Source organism: Artibeus jamaicensis, unplaced genomic scaffold (genome assembly GCF_021234435.1).
Source record: "Artibeus jamaicensis isolate MK-2021 breed Jamaican fruit bat unplaced genomic scaffold, CSHL_Jam_final contig_384, whole genome shotgun sequence".
NCBI lineage: Eukaryota > Metazoa > Chordata > Mammalia > Chiroptera > Phyllostomidae > Artibeus > Artibeus jamaicensis.
This window is the reverse complement of record NW_026521810.1, coordinates 12,262,695-12,280,713: the sequence shown is the minus strand read 5'-3', so window position 1 is coordinate 12,280,713 and position 18,019 is coordinate 12,262,695. Positions and strand designations below refer to the sequence as shown.

Here is an 18,019-nt window from a genome sequence, read left to right as displayed (position 1 = left end):
AAGTGCAAGCTTACATACTCATAATTTTGTGTGTGTGGGGGGTTACTTTCTAAAAACTACTACATGTTTAATGCTTTCTGGTGATCTACTCCTATTAGTTCAGTATCAAAGTTGTCAAAATATTTTATCCCTCTCAAGGTCGCCAGATATTTAGGTATTTCAAATTTCTAAGTGTTTGTGACTTCTGCTTCTGGGCTTTTTAAAATGTTTCGAATGCTTTATAAAAAGCAGACCACATTACTCCACAGGTAGAACTTCTATACAGCCTAGAGTACAATGTGTACTTTTGATTACTTAATTCCCAAAGGAGTAACTGCCAGGTTCTAGATTTTTAAATATTCTACGTAAGTCAGATTCAATGGGTTTTGCAATCACATTTAACAGATTCTAGCAATATTAAGAAAAGCTCTCTTTTTCTTAACCATTAAGATACCAATGTTCAGGCATGTGCTGCTTAACAAAGGGAATATATTCTGAGAAATGTGTAGTTAGGTGATTTCATCCTTGTGTGAACATCAGGGTGCACTTACACAAGCCTACATGGTGCAGTCTGCGACTGTAACTGTACGAGCTGCACTTCTACAGGACTGGCAGCGTTGTGGGTCTGTTTACACCAGCATCACCACAAACAAGTGAATAATGCCTTGTGCTAAAATGTTAGAACAGCGACACGTCACTGGCCAATAGGAATTTTTCAGCTCCATTACTGTGTAATCCTATAGGACCTCCGTGTATATTTGATCCATTCTTGACCCACACGTCATCCCCTCCGCCACCCCCACCTCCACCCCCGCACAAGACTGTAAGCTAAAAACCTAATCAAAACTTTAATATGCTGTTTAAGCTATTTAAAATCTGTGAATACCCCAAACCATTAAATGGAACCAAGAGTATGCCTATAAAAGGCATTGCAAAATTTAAAGAATAAGAATCTCAAGTAAATGTTCAAGTGATACACGTATTTACAAAATTGGGCTAGATGGGGTAATCCATGGACCTTCCACTAGGTGCTACGGTAAGGTTGGCAGAGCCTAAGTATTTGTGTTAACATTTTAAACTTGGTATTTGCCATTTCAAGTACATGGCATTTCGGGTTGCTTAAATATTTCCTAAAAACAAAACAAAACAAAAAACAAAAACAAAAAAACCCAAACATGTTTATTTTTTGGAATGTGCTAGGGTACCAGTCAAAGACAACACCAGTTATTACCAGTTCGTGCCTGGTCCTGTCAGGCCCTGGCCCGCAGCCCCAGCCCGGGGCAGGGGTCGCACGTGCGGCGGGCGGGGCGGGAGGCCGGAAGGACCCGCGCGGTGGGCAGGGACGGGACAGAACGGGAGGGGGCCAGCCTCCCCACGGCCGCCAGCCCGGCCTCCCAGGGCGCCGTCCAGCGCGGCGGCCCGGAGACACCTCGGTCATGCAGGGCCCGCCCGCCCCCGTCCAGCCCTCTCCTCCGACACACAGACAGACAAGGTTCCGACCTGCCGCGCCCTGCGTGTTCACAGTCTGTCATGTTTGGTCAGGAGCGGGGCGGGGCTGCGGGCCGGTCTGCGGGGCACGGGACCCCGGCCGCCCGCCGTGACGAGGCGGTAAAAACTCACGGTTACTAGTGAGCGACACAGACACAGACTTTCCAGTCTGTTAACAACCACGCCAGAGAGATGGGCTCTCTGCAAACACGGGGCGCGGCCGCAGCCGGCGCCGCCGCGCTAGTCTCTACTCGCCGCCGGCGGCCGAGGCTCGGGAGCGGGCGGGCGGAAGCGCCGCGACGCGGGGGTTTGGACAATGGCCGCAGTGGTGACTGCTCCTCACCGACATGGCGGCCCCGGGACGGCGCTCGACAAGATGGCGTCGCACACCAGCCCGGGGCTAGAGGCGCAATATCCCTCCGCGCGCCCCGCCCACACCCCAGAGCACGTAGGCCATTGGATGAGGCGGCCGTCGGTAACTTGAGGGGTGGGTTCCCAGCCTTCTTGGATCCGCGGAGGCGGCGTGGTCCGGGAGGCGACGTCCGTTTGGGAGGCGACCTCCGCCCTTGGATTGGTGTGGCCTTCGTCTCAGTGCAGTCAGGGACGCTGCTAACCAAAGTTTGGGGAGGCCCCTAACAAACGGCTTCTGAAGCCGTCCGCCAGTGTGGGTTGTTTGGGGTAATAGAGATCGTTGACTGGTTTTTTTAATGAAATCTATGTTGCTTAAATGATGGAGAAATGTGCTTTCTCCTTAAAAGTCGCAGTGAGCCTCTCTTTTTCTAATGTTTAGTGTTCGGGATCGCGTTTTGGGGAAAACAGTTTGGCTTAGTTCTGGAGGAAAATTTCTTGCTCTTGATTAAGATGGTGGACTTCATGGTTGATCCACCCAAATACTTGATTTCCTTTGTCTCTGCTTAGTGTGAATGAAAAGGGGCTACAGTAGGCCAGATAAGTTCAGGGGGGCCACCTGGCAGGTTGGGTGACCGAAAGTAGCTACCCAGGAGGGTCTGATCACAGGTCATGAGGTTAACAATCCTGCAGCTTTCTTAGCAACTTCATTCTTTGCCTTAAGTGAGCCCTGTTCATTGTTCTTACGCATCTAGAATAACGCACATTTAAAAGGTCAGGGTAATTTTCTTTTCCAACACCTCCACTGGCACCAAAGCAGGAGACCGTGAAACTAACTCCTCGTTGTTACCTTACTGCCCATTTACTGACTGTAAATGTTAAATGTTAATTATCCCATACCCAACCGTGTAAAAGGCTTATGTATCTCTACATTTGCTTTTTATCCAATTCTAGTGATTTCAGTGCTTAGCTTTCTCCCGCCTCCCTAATTTACCACCAGTGGATTTTGTGTACCTTATAATTTTTTCCTTTGATTCTATTGCATAAAAGGGACAAGGAAACTGCCATTCTCCAGACCCCTTTTATACTAATCCTAGCTTCTTCTCTTCCTGTGAAAATTACATCAATACTGAGCTCAAATTCGCCCCTTTCAAGACTTCCCAACCACACAGGCTGTCTTGTGAATCGCTAGTTCTTGGTACTTTTTATTGAACTTTTTGCCTAGAAGTTGTGTTTAACCCCATTGTATGACAAAACAAGTCACCTAAGCCGTCCGCACCTGTTTCCTCATCTAGAAAATGTGGAATAGCACCTGCAGTACGAGTCCTGCCATTCTGTGAGCAATAGGTGGGTTGAATATGAAACATGCCTGTTGCAGAGCAAGCGCCCAAATCAATGGTAGCTACTGGAGTTTCCATTCAAAGGAGAATCCTAAAGGCCAAGCCTAAAAACTATAGTAAATATATTTTTTAAACGGGCAGTAAGGCACAAGAGTATGCAGACTTAGGGCGGTGCCTACGCGGGACTAAGGGTGAAGGTATAAAGCGCGTGCGTAGTGGGGCGGGACTCGCAGGCCCGGAGGGGGCGAGTGGCGCATGCGCCGGAGGCCTTCCCGACTCTAATCCTCTCTATACTCTCCGCGGCTGCGGAACTCTGGACGGGAGGATGGATTTTGAGAATCTATTCTCCAAACCTCCGAACCCGGCCTTGGGCAGGAAACTGCCCACGGACTCCGACGCCACGGACTCCGACAACAGGTGATGCCCGATGTTTTCGGTCTGAGCGCCGGGGCCCTAGCGGGTTCCGCCCCCTCACGCTTTCGGTGGGCTCGGGACTGCAGAGCGTGGGGAGATACGGGGCTCCGGGGCCTCTCGGACGCCGGGCGATGGTGCCGGGCGGGTGCGCGGGTAGAAGCTGGAGGTGCGGCTCCCGAGCGGAACCTGAGGGCGCCGGAATGCTCTCCGTCCTCTTCCTCGACACCGGTGGTGAGCCGCCTGTGACCTTATAGCACGTGTGAGCTGCTGGAGGACAGAGGTCATCTGTCATTTCTCACCGACACGTGCTAGGCACTTTTTTTTGTAGGAACTGCCAACAATCAGTTCACCAAGCGATGAAGAAGAAGGAATGAATAGTATGCTTTTAGTCCACTGATCAGCATCAAAAGACCCTAGAAACCATCGGAAATCAGCAAACACCTTTTAGATATATTTATTAAACAGGAACTGAGGCCGCTGGCCAAATGGCGCTAATTTATTGATCTCATTCTTAGGGATGAGAATAGTTACACTCAGATATTCATTCACTCTATTCTCTGTGACTTTGAAATGCTAAAAACCCACCTTCTAAACCCACATCTTTGCCACCATTTCACTAAGCCAAAATAATAACACACTGCCTTTACTCCTTTTTTTCCTCTCTATCTGTGATAAATCTCTTAATCTGGTTGATTTACCTCTGTATCATTCAAATCTTTTCATTTCTCTCTGCCTCACATACCTTAATTGGAACTATGGCTTTAATTCAGGCTTCCATTTAGATAGAGCTTTACTTTGGTACTTTACACAGAATGTCATTTAATCTTCTCAACCTTTAAGAGAAGATATTTTCATTTTTGTAGATGAGAAAGTTGAGACACAGAGATGATAAATAATTTGCCAAGATCACACAATGTAACTAGCAAAAGTAGGATTAAGTTACTTAGTCTTATTCTAGGACCTGTGATTTCATCTCTACTTCTAGGGCACAATAGCTAAAATAAGACCTATAAATATTAAAAAGAGACAAATATACTAATTACTTGCATATGGTAGGATCATCTACAAAGAAAAAGCAGAGGAATCAATAAACTATCAAAATACATAAGAGAAATCAGCAAAGTGAATCATTACAAAAAAGAGAGTAGTGACATAAAAAACCAGTGGCGGTCATCAGTTTGAAAATTTTACTGAACTACTTTTATGTTATTCCTTTATGACACTTTTGGATATTTCCCAAAATGTCAGGTGAAAAGAAGGATATTACATTATGGTTTTGGTGAGCACCTGTGAACTGTTACTCATATCCTTTGCCTATTTTTCTCTTTAAAACTTTAGTATTTCTAGTCTGCAGATATGTACCCCCAATTTGTTATTTATCTTTTGCCTTTGCCTATGGCATTATTTTCAATGCATAAAGATTTTTGTTTTAAATGGATTTTTTCCTGGTAATTTTATTATGGAACTACTCATTTATTGAACACCTGCTAAGTACAGAACATTATTCTAGGCCCTGGGGATATAGCAATGAGCAAAAGAGATTAAAAAAAATCTTGTACTCAAGAGATTTATATTCTTGAGGCACAGACAATATATAACTATAAAACAGGTGCTCAAATAACGTAATTTTGTTCAATGTCTTTTAGTTCTAACGTTGATAAAAGATGCCTTAGGAACCTGACTTTTGTGTATATTAGTTAGCCTGTGGTAAAATTGGTTTCATTACTATATGGGATTTTAGGTGATCAGTGCCATAGAGCAGGTGAAAGAAGGGTAGTTGGATAGGAAGGAAGGATGGGCCCTGGCTGGTGTGGCTCAGTGGCTTGAGTGCTGGCCTATGAACCCTTGGTTCAATTCCTAGTCAGGGCACATGCCTGGGTTGCCAGCCAGGTCTCCAGTGGGAGGCATGCAGGAGGCAGCCACACATTGGTGTTTCTCACCCTCTCTTTTTCCCTCACTTCCTGTCTCTAAAAATAAATGAATAAATAAAATGTTGGGTTTTTTTTTTTTAAAGGATGGGATGATGGGAAGGATGTAGGTATTTCAAAGAAGGTAGTTAAGGAAAGCCTCACTAACAACATTGATAAGTATATTCGAGTAGGGACCTGAAGGAGGTGAGGGAGGTGGATGTTTAGTAGGGAAGCGTTCCATATATAGGGCCTGAGGTACGATGAACTTGGTGTGATTGGGTGGTGGGAGCAAAATGGCCAGAATGATGCGTGGGGTAAGAGTAGTCAGACTTGAGTGGTTTTGGGTGGTTTATGGGAAGCTGATCATGCAGGAATTTGTAGGTACCATTATAAGGATGTTGGCTTCTACCCTGAATGAGCTGGGAGGCCATTGGAAGGCTTTCAGCAGAGAGTGACAGTTTAGCCAGGTCATTCTGCATGTGTTGAGAGTAGAGTATAGATGGGCAAGAGTCACTTGCATCATAGTATCAGTGGCAAGAAGTGGTCAAATACGGATATATTTTAAAGATAAACTGGATGTCTTCATGCATTGGATGAGGGATATGAGGGAAGTCAAGGTCATCTTCAGGGTTTTTGGTCAGTATCACTAGAAGGTTGGAGTTCAAGATAGCAGGAGAATTGGATCAAAGTTCAGTTTTGCACATATTAAGATTATGTCTAGTAAATACCAGGTGGATATATGAGTAGGGAGTTGCCTCTGCCTGCCTGGGTTTCAGTCTCAGCGCCACCATTTACTAGGTCTGTGATGTGTTACATAAGCTTCCCATAATTCAGTTTCCTCATCTGTAAAACAGGCTTTTAAATAGTAGTATGCATGCCATAGGGTTCTTGTGATATGTGTAATGTCCATGAGACAGTGCCTGGCACTGAGTAATCATAATGCCGGTGTTAGCTGCTGTTGTCATGATTATTCTGCCAAAGGATAGGTTATTTCTTGCTCCCTTGATTTATTACTGAAAACCAGAGCAGTGAAAGTCCACGGTATTTGGTTTATTGGCTCTTGCAATGGGAGCTTCTGTAGAAGGCTCAAAAAACTTCATAGTTGATCTGGTGGGTATAACTCTGAAGCTCTGATTGCAGACATATCAGTGGCAAACTGTTGGATTGGGTGGAGCTATGAAGCCTGGGCTCCTCCTGCAGCTGGGAAAGAAGCACAAACCACCCTTCACCTTCTTGTCGGGTGTGGTTTTGAGTATGCGCACAATTGTCTAGTCCTCGCCTTTATCTTGAGTGTAACACGTCTTAAGCTTTATTCAGTAGCCACTACTTTCTGAGACAAAATTGTGTTCGGTGCCCCTGTATCTATAGCATCAACCATTATTTAGGTTTACTTATAAATTTTATTGGCTTCTTTGTTCACTAGTTTTTTGTATTTCCCATCTTTATCTTTTTTGGGTTCACTTTTAGTTTTGCTGGAATATCAAGTAATTGTCTCAGATGATGTGTATACATGTTCAACTTCTCAGACCTTGTGAGTGTGAAAACAGCTTCACTTTTTTCCTCTTGCCACTTAGAATGTCAGTTTGGGGCTCTCCTGGCCTAGGAAGGCACCCTGCATTCTCCCTGAAGTACTGGCCTTCCTCACACTCTTCTTTGTTTACTAACTCTTGCATGCCTTTTAGGTTCAGAAAGCCTCTGGCCCCCAAATATAGGTTGTGTTCTGCCTGCATATACACCTGTACTCATCACACTGTATTGAAATTGCTTTCCTTCTTTCTCCCAAGCAGATAGGAAGTTCTCAGAAGGCAGGGATGAGGTCTGTTTTGTTGATTGTTGTATCCTAGGATTTAAGGCCCCAGTCCTGGTATATAGTAGATACTCAGTATTTTTTGAATGAATGGAATTATAAGTTAATGGATAAATTTAAAAGCTGCTAATACTTGAACATTAAGGTTATATAATGAGATCTAAAATTTCAGCTTTACTTTTTACTCATAGGCATGTTGCTAGGTACTGCTCGTTATAGTTTTGTTTAATATTATTTTTCTGGAGTATTTGCAGTGGAATCTGTATTTGGAATTTCTTTGAGAGCAAGTTGAAGAGAAGCCAAAGCTGTGGATTTTGACACTGTGATGTGAACTCTTCTCAGGTTGAAAAAATCCTCTTGTGTTATTTGATATTTTTGCTACAGAATCGATGATGAAATAGATGATACAGAAGTCGAAGAAACACAAGAAGAGAAAATAAAATGGAAAGTAAAACTGGAGTGTGCGCGTATTCCCAAAAAAGTAAGATAAGTTGGCATATTGGAAAAACAGATAGGGATGGATATGAGAAATTTTTAGGGATCCTGTTTGTCTCATTTTAGTTAGCATTTGAGACCCAGTTACTCATATCAAACCTGGTGACACTTTTTGTCACCAAAGTGATATGAGTGATACATTTAAAAATGTATCATTTAAGGACTTTGTCTTTTACCATGAACTGTTTCCAGTGCATTGCTTTTATGTTTGTTTTCCCTGTTTCTGAAATGGGTTGTGAAGTGTTTCAAAAACTTCTTTTCAAATTACATCAAAATTTTAAGGATATTCATGGCTAACTTAATTAATCTTAGTGAGGTAAGGCTTAAAGTTTGTATTAGTTTGCTAGGACTTCCATAACAAAATACCACAAACTAGGAACTTAAAATGCAGACATTTATTTTCTCATGGGTCAAGAGGCTAGAATTCTGAGCTGAAGATGTTGGCAGGGTGGGTTTCTTCTTAGAGCCGTGGGAGCCGTGAAAGGGAATCTGTGCCAGGCCTTTCCCGTACCTTCTGGTGGTTTGCTGCCATCTCTGGTGTTCCTTGGCTTGGCTCCCAGAGTATCACCTTGATCTTTACCTACGTGTTTGAATGGTGTTCTTCCTGTGTGCATGTCTGTGTCTAAATCTCCTCTTTTCATAAGGACACTGGTCATACAGGGTTAGAGCCCATGCTGGTACCTTATTTTACTTATACGTACAATGGCCCTATTTCCAAACAAAGTCATATTTTAAAGTACCAGGGTTGAGGACTTCAATGTAAGACTGTGGGGGGAACACACTCAAGCTGTAACAAAGCCAATACCTGCTCCTCCTCTCTTGCCTCTTTTTTCTTTTGAACTTTTTTTAAATTATGAATTTTAACACATTACAAAAGAATGGGTTTTAATTGACAGTGAGACTCACAGATACAAATAGGCTTTACTATGATACTTTCATATTTAGCTTTGTAAAAGGATATAAGACAAAGTATAGCATGTACAGCATCTTCAGCTCCTAAGGAAAGCCTCTCAGCTAATCAAGTATGTCACTTCTTTTGCCCTTTAGGGCATGTCCGGCTGCCGTGGACGAGAGCCAAGATTGACAGGAGAAAGTGCAGCTTGGATTTCCCACTAATTTTTCTACTATTTTAATAACTTGGGCTCCAGTCAGAGTCCCCTAATCCGTGTGTAATACAACCCCATCCAGGAGATAGGCAGGTGCAGCGTTCTAGGATTGCCTTAGTAGTTTTCAAGAAACAGTACTGTGAGAAGATGGACCCTAGATTATTCCTAAGGAGGCTTGCTGTAGCCGAGGCTCTTTACCCACGTGTGTGTAGAAGTTGAATGGGTCTCAATTAGTTAAAAAGAAAGTACCCAGGTCAGCACATTGGAAGTCAAGGAAGATCATTACCATCAAAGCCTCTGGGCCTCCCTTCTCAGCCATACCCCTTGTTTCTTCCTAGAGATAAGTACAGTCCTACCTTGTGTATCAGTCACTTCCTTGCTCTTTACAGTTTTACTTAAGCTGTCACCCATAAGAATACTGTTGTTTCTTTCCCGTTTTTGCACTTTACAGAAATAGAATAGTGTCCTGTATGCTCTTTTTCTCAACATTATATTTGTAAGATTTATATAGCGTATACGTGTTTCCTTCTTTTCTTAGCTGCAGGTTATTCCATTAGTTGGATATAGTAGCTTCTATTGTTGGTAGACCTTTGGTCTGATTCCCGTTTTTGGAGTTACGGGCAACACCGCTCCATTCTCACTTGTATCGTGCTGCACGTGTACAGTGGTTCCCCTTACAGTTCTGCTTTCCTTGGTTCCAGTTACCCACAGTCAGCCACAATGTGGAAATATTAAATGGAACAGTCCAAAAAGAAACAATTTAGAAGTTTTAAATTGCACGGTGTTCTGAGTAGCGTGGTGAACCCTCATGCTGTCCTGCTCCATTCTGTCCAGGACATGAAGCGTCCCATTTTGGTCCAGCCCATCACTCTGTAGACGCTTCCAGGCCATTGATCGCTTGGTAGCTGTTTTGGTTATCAGATCGGTTGTCCTGGTGTCACAGTGCTTGTGTTCAAGTGACCCTGATTTTTCTTAATAATGGCCCCAGGGCACAAGAGTAGTGATACTGGCAATTTGGGTGTATCAGGAGATGTAAGGTGCTTCCTTTCAGTGAAAAGGTATGAGTATCGCACAATAAGACAGAGAGAGAGACCACAGTCACATAACTTTTATTATAACATACGTTGTTACAGTTGTTCTATTTTATTAGTCATTGTTCATCTACTGTGTCTAATTTATAAATTAAACTTTATCATAGGTATGCATATTAGGACAAAACATAGCATGTATAGGGTCCGACACCACCCTAAGTTTTTGGCGTCCCCTGGGGGTCTCGGAATGGTCAGGTGGGGACAACTCTACGCAGGAACGGAACTGCTGACTTTTTAAGTACCTTTACCCTTTGCTGTGATGGCAACTCATATTCCAGAGTGGTTCTGATTTTCCTTTTCCTTCAGAGGCAGCAGTATGAGGGACTGTATTTCTACATTCAAGAATGTTCCATTCTTGATACTGTTACCTTTCTAATTTTTTGCCATCTGGTGAGGTATCTCATTGTAACCTAGTTTGTATTTTCTTGATTACTATTGTGATGGACCATCTTTCCATGTTTGTACATTTGGATTGACCCCCTTTTTTTGTGCTTCTTAAGTCTTTTTGTCCTTTTTTATTTTAAATACTCACCTAAGAATATGTTTACTGATGTAGAGAGAGAGAGAAAAGGGGGTGGGGGGCAGAGAAACACTGATGTGAGAAAGAAGCATTGATCGGTTGCCTTCCATTCATGCCCCAACTGGGGATTGAACCCACAACCCAGGCATTTGCCCTGACCAGGGATCAAATCCACAACCTTCTGGTGCACAGCACAATGCTCCAACCAACTGAGCTACCCAGCTGGGACTGTCCTTTATTTAAACTGGTTGGTCTCTGATTGTTTTTATCTTCATTTATAGTTCTTTATTCTGGATATAAAGGGGATTTCCCCTTCATTATGGATTATGTGTTGCAAATATCTTCTTATTTTGTGGCTTTCTTTCCACTCAGTGGCTTTTTGTGATGAAAAGTTTATAATTTTAATATATATACATTTGTTAAACTTCTCCCCTATAGTTACTGCTTTCTATGTTTTATTCAAATATCCTGAGATAAAAATATTTTCCTACAGTGTCTTTATTATTTGCCTTTCACATTCAACTTTATAATCACCCAGGATTGATTTTTGTGTACACTATGAAACAGGGGAACAGCGAATTTTGTTTTACTTTTCTTCTTCGTTATCATACCCAATTGTTCTGGAGCCATCAACTGGGGACAAACGACTGCGTTTGCCCCAGTAGGTCTGCAGTATCACCATCGTCAAAAGTCAAGAGTTCATGTTCCAGTGGGTCTGTTTCTGGACTATTCTCCTCCACTGGTTTATTTGTCTGTTCTGTCCCTCAAGACCTGTGTGAATTACTACAGGTTTGTAATGAGTTTGGATATCAGGTAAGCAAGTCCTCACATCTTGGTTTTCTTCTTTATGTCTTGGCTATTCTTAGCCCTTTGCATTTTCATATAGATTTTAGAAGCAGTTTATCAAATTCTACAGAATATCCTGGTGGGAATTTTACTGGGAATGCATCGAATCTATAGACCATCTGGGGGAGAATTGACATCTTCAGAACAAGGAGTTTTTTTTAGGTCCTCTCTCACTTCTGCCAACAGTGTTTATAGTTTTCTTGGTGGATGTCTTATATCTCACACCCATTTTGTTAGGTGTTTGGTGCGGTTAGTGTCAGTTACATCTTTTTCTGTGTTGATTTCTCATGTGGCTGGCATGTGTAGTAGTGCTCGGGGTTAAACTTTTCAGTTCTTGTTAACCTTTCTGGAAATATCCTGAATTTATCCTCATAGTTGATAGGTCGTTTCGCTGAAATAGTATCAAGTTTGAGGTTATTGCTCCATTTTCTTCCATGCAGCCAGTGTTGCTAATGTAGAGTGTTGCCAGTCTGATTCTAGTTCCATTGTAAGTGTCCGGTTTTCCCTGGAAGCCTCTAGGTTCTTTATTTTTTGGTGTTCCTGAAGGTTGTGAATCTTTTTTCATTGATTGTGCTTAGTGTTTGGTGAGAACGTTCACTCATACTCCACGCATACCCTTCATATGTGAGGCGTGTCTTCCTTTTGTGTTTTCGTTCTCTTTGTCCTTTATGTATTTTTTAAAGATTTTATTTATTTATTTTTAGAGAGGGGAAGGGAGGGAGGGAGAAAGGGAGGGAGGGAGAGAAACATCAATGTGTGGTTGCCTCTCATGTGCCCCCTTCACTCCCCCTGGGGACCTGGCCTGCAGTGCAGGCATGTGCCCTGATTGGGAATCGAACCAGCAACACTTTGGTTCACAGGTCAGCGCTCAATCTACTGAACCACACCAGCCAGGTCCTTTATAATTTTTTAAAAATATTTATTTATTTATTTGTAGGGAGGAGAAGGGAAGGAGAAAGGAAGGAAAACATTAGAGTGAGAGAGAAACATTGATTGGCTGCCTTGCATAAGCACCACTGACGGGGACTGAATCCGCAACCTAAGCATGTGTCCTGACTGGGAATCAAACCAGTGACCTTTTGCTTTGCAGGCTGGTGCCCAACCAACTGAGCCACATTAGTCAGGGAGTCTTTTATATTCTAAGAAATTTCCTCTATTTCTGTTTATCTTTATTTCATAAATCATAATTTAACTTCTCAAGAGTTATTTCTTGTTCTTTGTTTTGTTGCTGCATTCTAGCATTGTTTTTTGAATATAATACTAAGTATTTAAATACTTAAATATTTTTGTGTCTTTATTTTTAATTCCTAAGTTCTGTTTTTCCCTTGAATTATATTTGCTTCTGGATCACTTTCCCCTTTTTCCTGCCTTTTTGTTTTATACTCTAGATTAGGAGTCAGTAAACATTTTCAGTAAAGGACAAAACAGCATAAAAAAGTTTTTGTAACGTGGGTTTTGCTAATGAGAAGAATGGGATTCTTCTTTTTGGGATAATAAAGGAGTTTGGAGTTAGTACTCCTGTCAAAATTGATGGCAAAAAAAAAAAAGAAAAGTTGATGGCAAAGATTTTTCTCGTAATATTGATCTGTAATGAGACTCTATACATTTCCATCTTTGAAGACGTCTTTTATTGCAGACAGGTACTGCCAGTCCACAGCATGGTTTTCGTTGGGCATATTTATTGGTTGGAAGGCATTTGTAGAACTTGATTAGACTCTTCTCTTGAAGTTTGCCTTTTAGCATGTCTTTACATTGCAGAGTAATCACTTCCATTTGAAGGTTAGGTGGTAATTTCTCAGTTGCAGAGTTAAATGGATTTTGAAGTGACATTTTTCTTTGCATTTGTGTGTAAGTCACTGCTGTTTGAGCCTGGAAACCATACCTGCTGCAATTTGGGTGGGAATGGACATCTTGCTCCTTGTTTTATCTTTGGACAGCACGGGGATACTGAGCAGTATTGGTAACATCTCAGCTCTTTGAGAGCCAAGGAAAAGCATTTGATAGTATTTGTCCTTTTTTAATTGTCAACGTTTCTCTCAGTTTCCTCGTGTCTTTGAGCAACTGTAATTGCCAAAAGGCCAGTGTCTTAAGTAACTTTATTTTCTCTGGCTGCTTTTTCAATTGCTGCAATCAAACAAGAGTTAATTAACTTGCCCTCAGCTGTCTTTGGTGGCCAGCGAGCAGCCTATTCAGAAACTTACTTTGATTTCAGTCCATTATCATTTTTTATTTTTGTGAAGAAATAATTCTATGATCATTTTGTTTTACTTCTTGGAATTTTTTTAACCATTGAGTTGGGACCATTGTGATGAATGATTAGTATTGCAGTGTTGAAATATATTACGTTCTTTAAGCATAATCATCATAATGTTTTGCCATCTAATTGGACAACAAAGTCATCCATATTTCACTGTGCCTTAAATATTGGGTTGGCTAAAAATTTTGTTTTTTCCATACGATGGCTCTTAGTAGTGCTTAGGTGTCTTTAACTTCATTCAAAATAGTTCCGTTAGATTATATTGTAACAGCTGTCACATTGGGCGTGTATTTTTTTAAAAAAAACTTATTAAAGCCCTGGCTGGTGTAGCCCCGTGGATGGAGTGTGAGCCTGCAAACCGAAGGGTCACCAGTTCGATTCCCAGTTAGGGCACATGCCTGGGTTGTGGGCCCGGTCCCCAGTAGGGGGTGTGCGAGAGGCAACCATGCATTGATATTTCTCTCCTTCTCTTTCTCCTTCCCTTCCCCTCTCTCGAAAAATAAATAAATAATATCTTTAAAAAATAAAAAACTCATTAATATTGGTGAATAGTTGTGCAGCCATTTTAGTATTGAAGATAGAAGAAAAATACACATTTCAGAACATTACGTATGCTTTATTACTTTAAGAAAGGTAAAAACACAACTGAAACAGAAAGTATATGAAGAAAGTGCTGTGTCTGATCGAACATGTCAGAAGTGATTTGCAAAATTTCCTGGTACTATTGAAATTTTGGCCAAATAACTCTTTGCTGTGGGGCTAATACATTGGCAGGTGTTTAGCAGCACCCCGGCCTCTACTTGCTACAAGCCAATAGTGGGAGATAGTCAACTTACTCAAAACATCCAGATCAATAAAGTTACTGATGAAAATGAAAAATGTGTCTTTTATTTTACAGAAAAAACTAAATGGACTTTTTGGCCAACCCAAAACATGGCATTCGAAGTTCACTTTTCATGTTTTGACATGGTGGGTATGCACTGGAAATGAAAAAAATGTCACGGCTCGGCAAAATGCTATCACGTTCTAACCGTCACTGAAATTTATAGTGCACTGAAGTGCTCCCAAATGCCAGAACGTGGAGAACTTGCTCTGAGGTCTTACTACCCACATAAGGAGACTTGGCTTTTCTCAACTATTTTCTTCAGTTTCTGTGGAGAATAGTCTTCTCTTTTTGCCCAGGGTAAACACCCCCACTCCCCCTCTCTCTCTAAGGGTAAACTTCTCTTCGATTATGTTCTGTTGAGGGCTGGGCAGAGAGAGCTTGTTATAATAGCTTTGTCTGCTTTAGTGTAGAGTTTTAATTTGTCCTCAGTTAATAGCCTCATTTTCACATTCAACCTAAGCCCAGCCTCCACCTTAGAGCTTGCTTTTGTTTATCAAAAATCTGCCAAGAACGTGTTGAATTCCTGTCAATTCTGGTGAATGTACTTTATGTTCTCTCCACTCCCCCACCCCAGCTCTACCACGGAACTATGAATTTTTACGTTTCTGTACTTTATTTCTGTGGAATGTCAGGAAGCTATACTGGTTCAGTAAACTATTCTGAATGAAAGGCAGGAAAGTCTTTTACTTAAAACTACTTTATTTAAACTTCTTTACAAAGGGAGGAAAAAGTTATATGTGCGCTTTCTAAGTTATATAGGAAACAGCAAATGTCAAAGCAGTGAGTTTATACTAGTTGTGTGAAAAAAGTATTTTAAGCAGCATTTGTACTCGGTGTATTTCAGTGCCCTCTGAAAAGAATCAACTGGTAAGACTCATTTCTAATGTGTAGTAAAACAACATAGCTGATGATTGTCCTGGTTTTATTTCTGCTAAGTCATTTAATCTCTTTCTTTAATGCAAATAAACCAGACATACTATTACTTGCAGTTAAAGAGGTCTGCTTCAGTAGGCCTGCTTGTTTTATGCAAGGGGGACCCTTAGTCACCCATTCGGATTGTTGTAATATTTTGATTCAATACTCTGAATGTAATCTTATCTCTGTGTGTTTGACTAAGCTGAGCTGCGTGGGAGCTTTGGCTACTGAATGATTTTTTTGGTTCTTTTGTGCCCACTAAATAAAATTAGCATGAAACCAAGGTAAACACAATAATCACTGCAGGAGTCAGCCAGCTCTTCCGTACAGGAGCAGATAGTGCATCTTTCCAATTTCATGAGCAATGTTGTCTCTGCCACAACTAGGCAGCCATAGATATAGGTGATGAGTGACTGGGTGTGACTGTGTCCCTGCAAAACTTCATTTACAAAAGCAGGAGGCCAGGCCAGTGTGCCAACTCCTGACCAGAAACTTTGTTTATATATTCTTTTATGGCATTAGTTGAGGGGAAAATGCTCTTCCTTGAGAATGTGGAGGTGAAGAACTTGGTGGCCTGAAGACTGCTGGATTGGTTGGCGATCCAGGAAGCTTTCTCAGTTTGCGTTCTTCAAGCAGGAGCACATTCATTCTTCTAGGCGTACAGTCAGTAAACCTTTAAATTGGACCACCTGATATGGGTTACATAGTGATTCTTCTGTTTTGTTTCTTGTTTGAGTTCTTCGTCTCCATCGGTTATGAGAAGGTAGGTAAGAGACCAGGCCTAGAAGTGTTCTCTGGAGCAGGGTCATTGGGCATTTTAACAATACACATGTCATCTCTACCTGACATCAAATTAGGATCCTGTAAAAAAGGAAGAAAAAAAGGAGCCCTTTACACTTGGGTATTTAAAATAAACTATTTAATTGAAATATATTTTCCATATTGATTATAATTATTGAGCTGGGTATACCTGTGTAACCAGTACTTGGAAATTTTTATACTCAGAGTGGTTCAAGCTGTCCATTGTGATCACCCCAGGCTCTCCAACGTCAGCTGCCAGCCCTGGGCTTCTGCTGCAAATGGGTACCTGTGTTTGCAGCTGTCATCTCGGAACAGCTCCATCAGCAGTCAGAAAAGGATTTCTGAAAGTTACCCTGAGTGGAGAATCGGGCAGCTCTTTCTTCCTTGTCGTTATGGCTGCCACCTCTTCTGCCAACAATGCTGTGAATTGTGGGGAAAAGAATAGGCTTTGGCAGCTATGATTTATCTTTGTGTAGTGGGTTTTTAATTGGACCATCACCATCTGCTTTTATGAAATCATGAGTTACTGAATTAAACCATTTAAAAGTAGAGTCAATGCAAATGGAGAAATGTGAACTATGATACTGTAATTTCTTTATACCAAGTAATTAAGATTTGGGGGTTTACTCATAATTCAGCAGAGTATGTAGAGTGTACAAATTCAGAATCTTCCCTCAGATTATCTTTAAGGATGACTGTCATGCCAGATGTTTCTTTTTTTATTTTATTTTTTTTAATTCTGGAAAATTTCAAATGCAGAAGAGTGGAAAAAGTAATGTATGAATCCCATATACCTGTCACCCAACCTCAGCAATGATCAGCTTATGGCCAGCCTTTGTTTCTTCTTTAAAACCACATTATTTGGAGTTGTACTAGGTTTTTTTAATCAAATTTTTAATTTTTACTTAGTTTCGGCACTTTGGAAACCCTATAACATCACCGAAGAATTTACAACGTAGAAAATCAAGAAGCAAGGACTATGATGTATACAGTGATAATGATATCTGCAGTCAGGAATCAGAAGATAATTTTGCCAAAGAGCTTCAACAGTATATAAAAGCCAAAGAAATGGCAAATGCTGCTCAATCCCTACCATTTCCTGAAGAATCTGTGAAGAAAGAGGAAGCAAAGGGTACACAGAAAGGTAAAGGTCAAACTATTTGATCGTTTAAGTAGCTATCCCCAACCTTTTTGGCACCAGGGACAGGTTACCTGGAAGACAGTTTTTCAGGTGGGGCAGGGTGTTGGTGGACAACCCCTGACTTAAATTCTATCTAGAGGAGTAGCTGCAGTTGTCCATGAATTGGGCATTTTCTCAGATCATAGTTTTTATGGATCTTTCCACCAGATGTGAGGTTGCGTAGCCTAAGACCCCCACTAAGGCCTGGCCACACAGTGTACAATGCTCAGTTTGTAGGAGGAGCTGAGTTCAGGAGGGTTATCAAAGGCCATGAGTACTTTGAAAGGGAGAGCACTAAACTCCAGCTCCTGCATGTGTAAAGGATGAACACACCTGTTTGTTTGCATTGCTGTCATCTGAAGACGAATTGACTTAATATCCGGAAAGGTAATGGTCAGACTCACCTCAGACATACTTTCTTTTAGATTACTAAACTGAAATTTAGCCATAGACAATGAGGACAAATGAGAATTATAAATGAAATTCTTTTTCTGAGGCTTCTATTTGTGTTTTTTTCTGATTTTTAAAGAAAATTTCAGTTACAGTTGGCATACAGTATTAGTTTCAGCAACTAGACATTTATATAATTTGCAAAGTGAGTTATATAAATACGTCTCATACCCATCTGATGCCAGA

At 41.4% G+C, this 18,019-nt stretch overlaps 2 protein-coding genes across 5 annotated transcripts in view; one reads left to right on the top strand and one right to left on the bottom strand.

The window, feature by feature from the left end:
• The window catches only part of ZC3H6 (zinc finger CCCH-type containing 6), a 55,057-nt gene extending 53,487 nt beyond the window's left edge, over positions 1-1,570 (bottom strand). The window contains exon 1 of the mRNA XM_037136200.2: positions 1,480-1,570. Coding sequence (XP_036992095.2) covers positions 1,480-1,511 — 32 coding nt within the window. The 5' untranslated portion in view covers positions 1,512-1,570. The remainder of the gene's footprint in view (positions 1-1,479) is intronic.
• Positions 1,571-1,659: 89 nt separating this feature from the next.
• The window catches only part of ZC3H8 (zinc finger CCCH-type containing 8), a 37,044-nt gene continuing 20,684 nt past the window's right edge, over positions 1,660-18,019 (top strand). The window contains exons 1-4 of one of the 4 annotated variants that reach the window (XM_053664509.1): positions 3,482-3,572; positions 7,671-7,767; positions 14,500-14,570; positions 17,113-17,347. In XM_053664509.1, the coding sequence (XP_053520484.1) occupies positions 7,728-7,767; positions 14,500-14,570; positions 17,113-17,347 (346 nt within the window). In that variant the 5' untranslated portion in view covers positions 3,482-3,572; positions 7,671-7,727. Of the gene's footprint in view, positions 1,943-2,183; positions 3,573-7,670; positions 7,768-14,499; positions 14,571-17,112; positions 17,348-18,019 lie in introns of those variants that run through there. The other 3 variants (XM_053664507.1, XM_053664508.1, XM_053664510.1) reach the window with 3 other exon arrangements.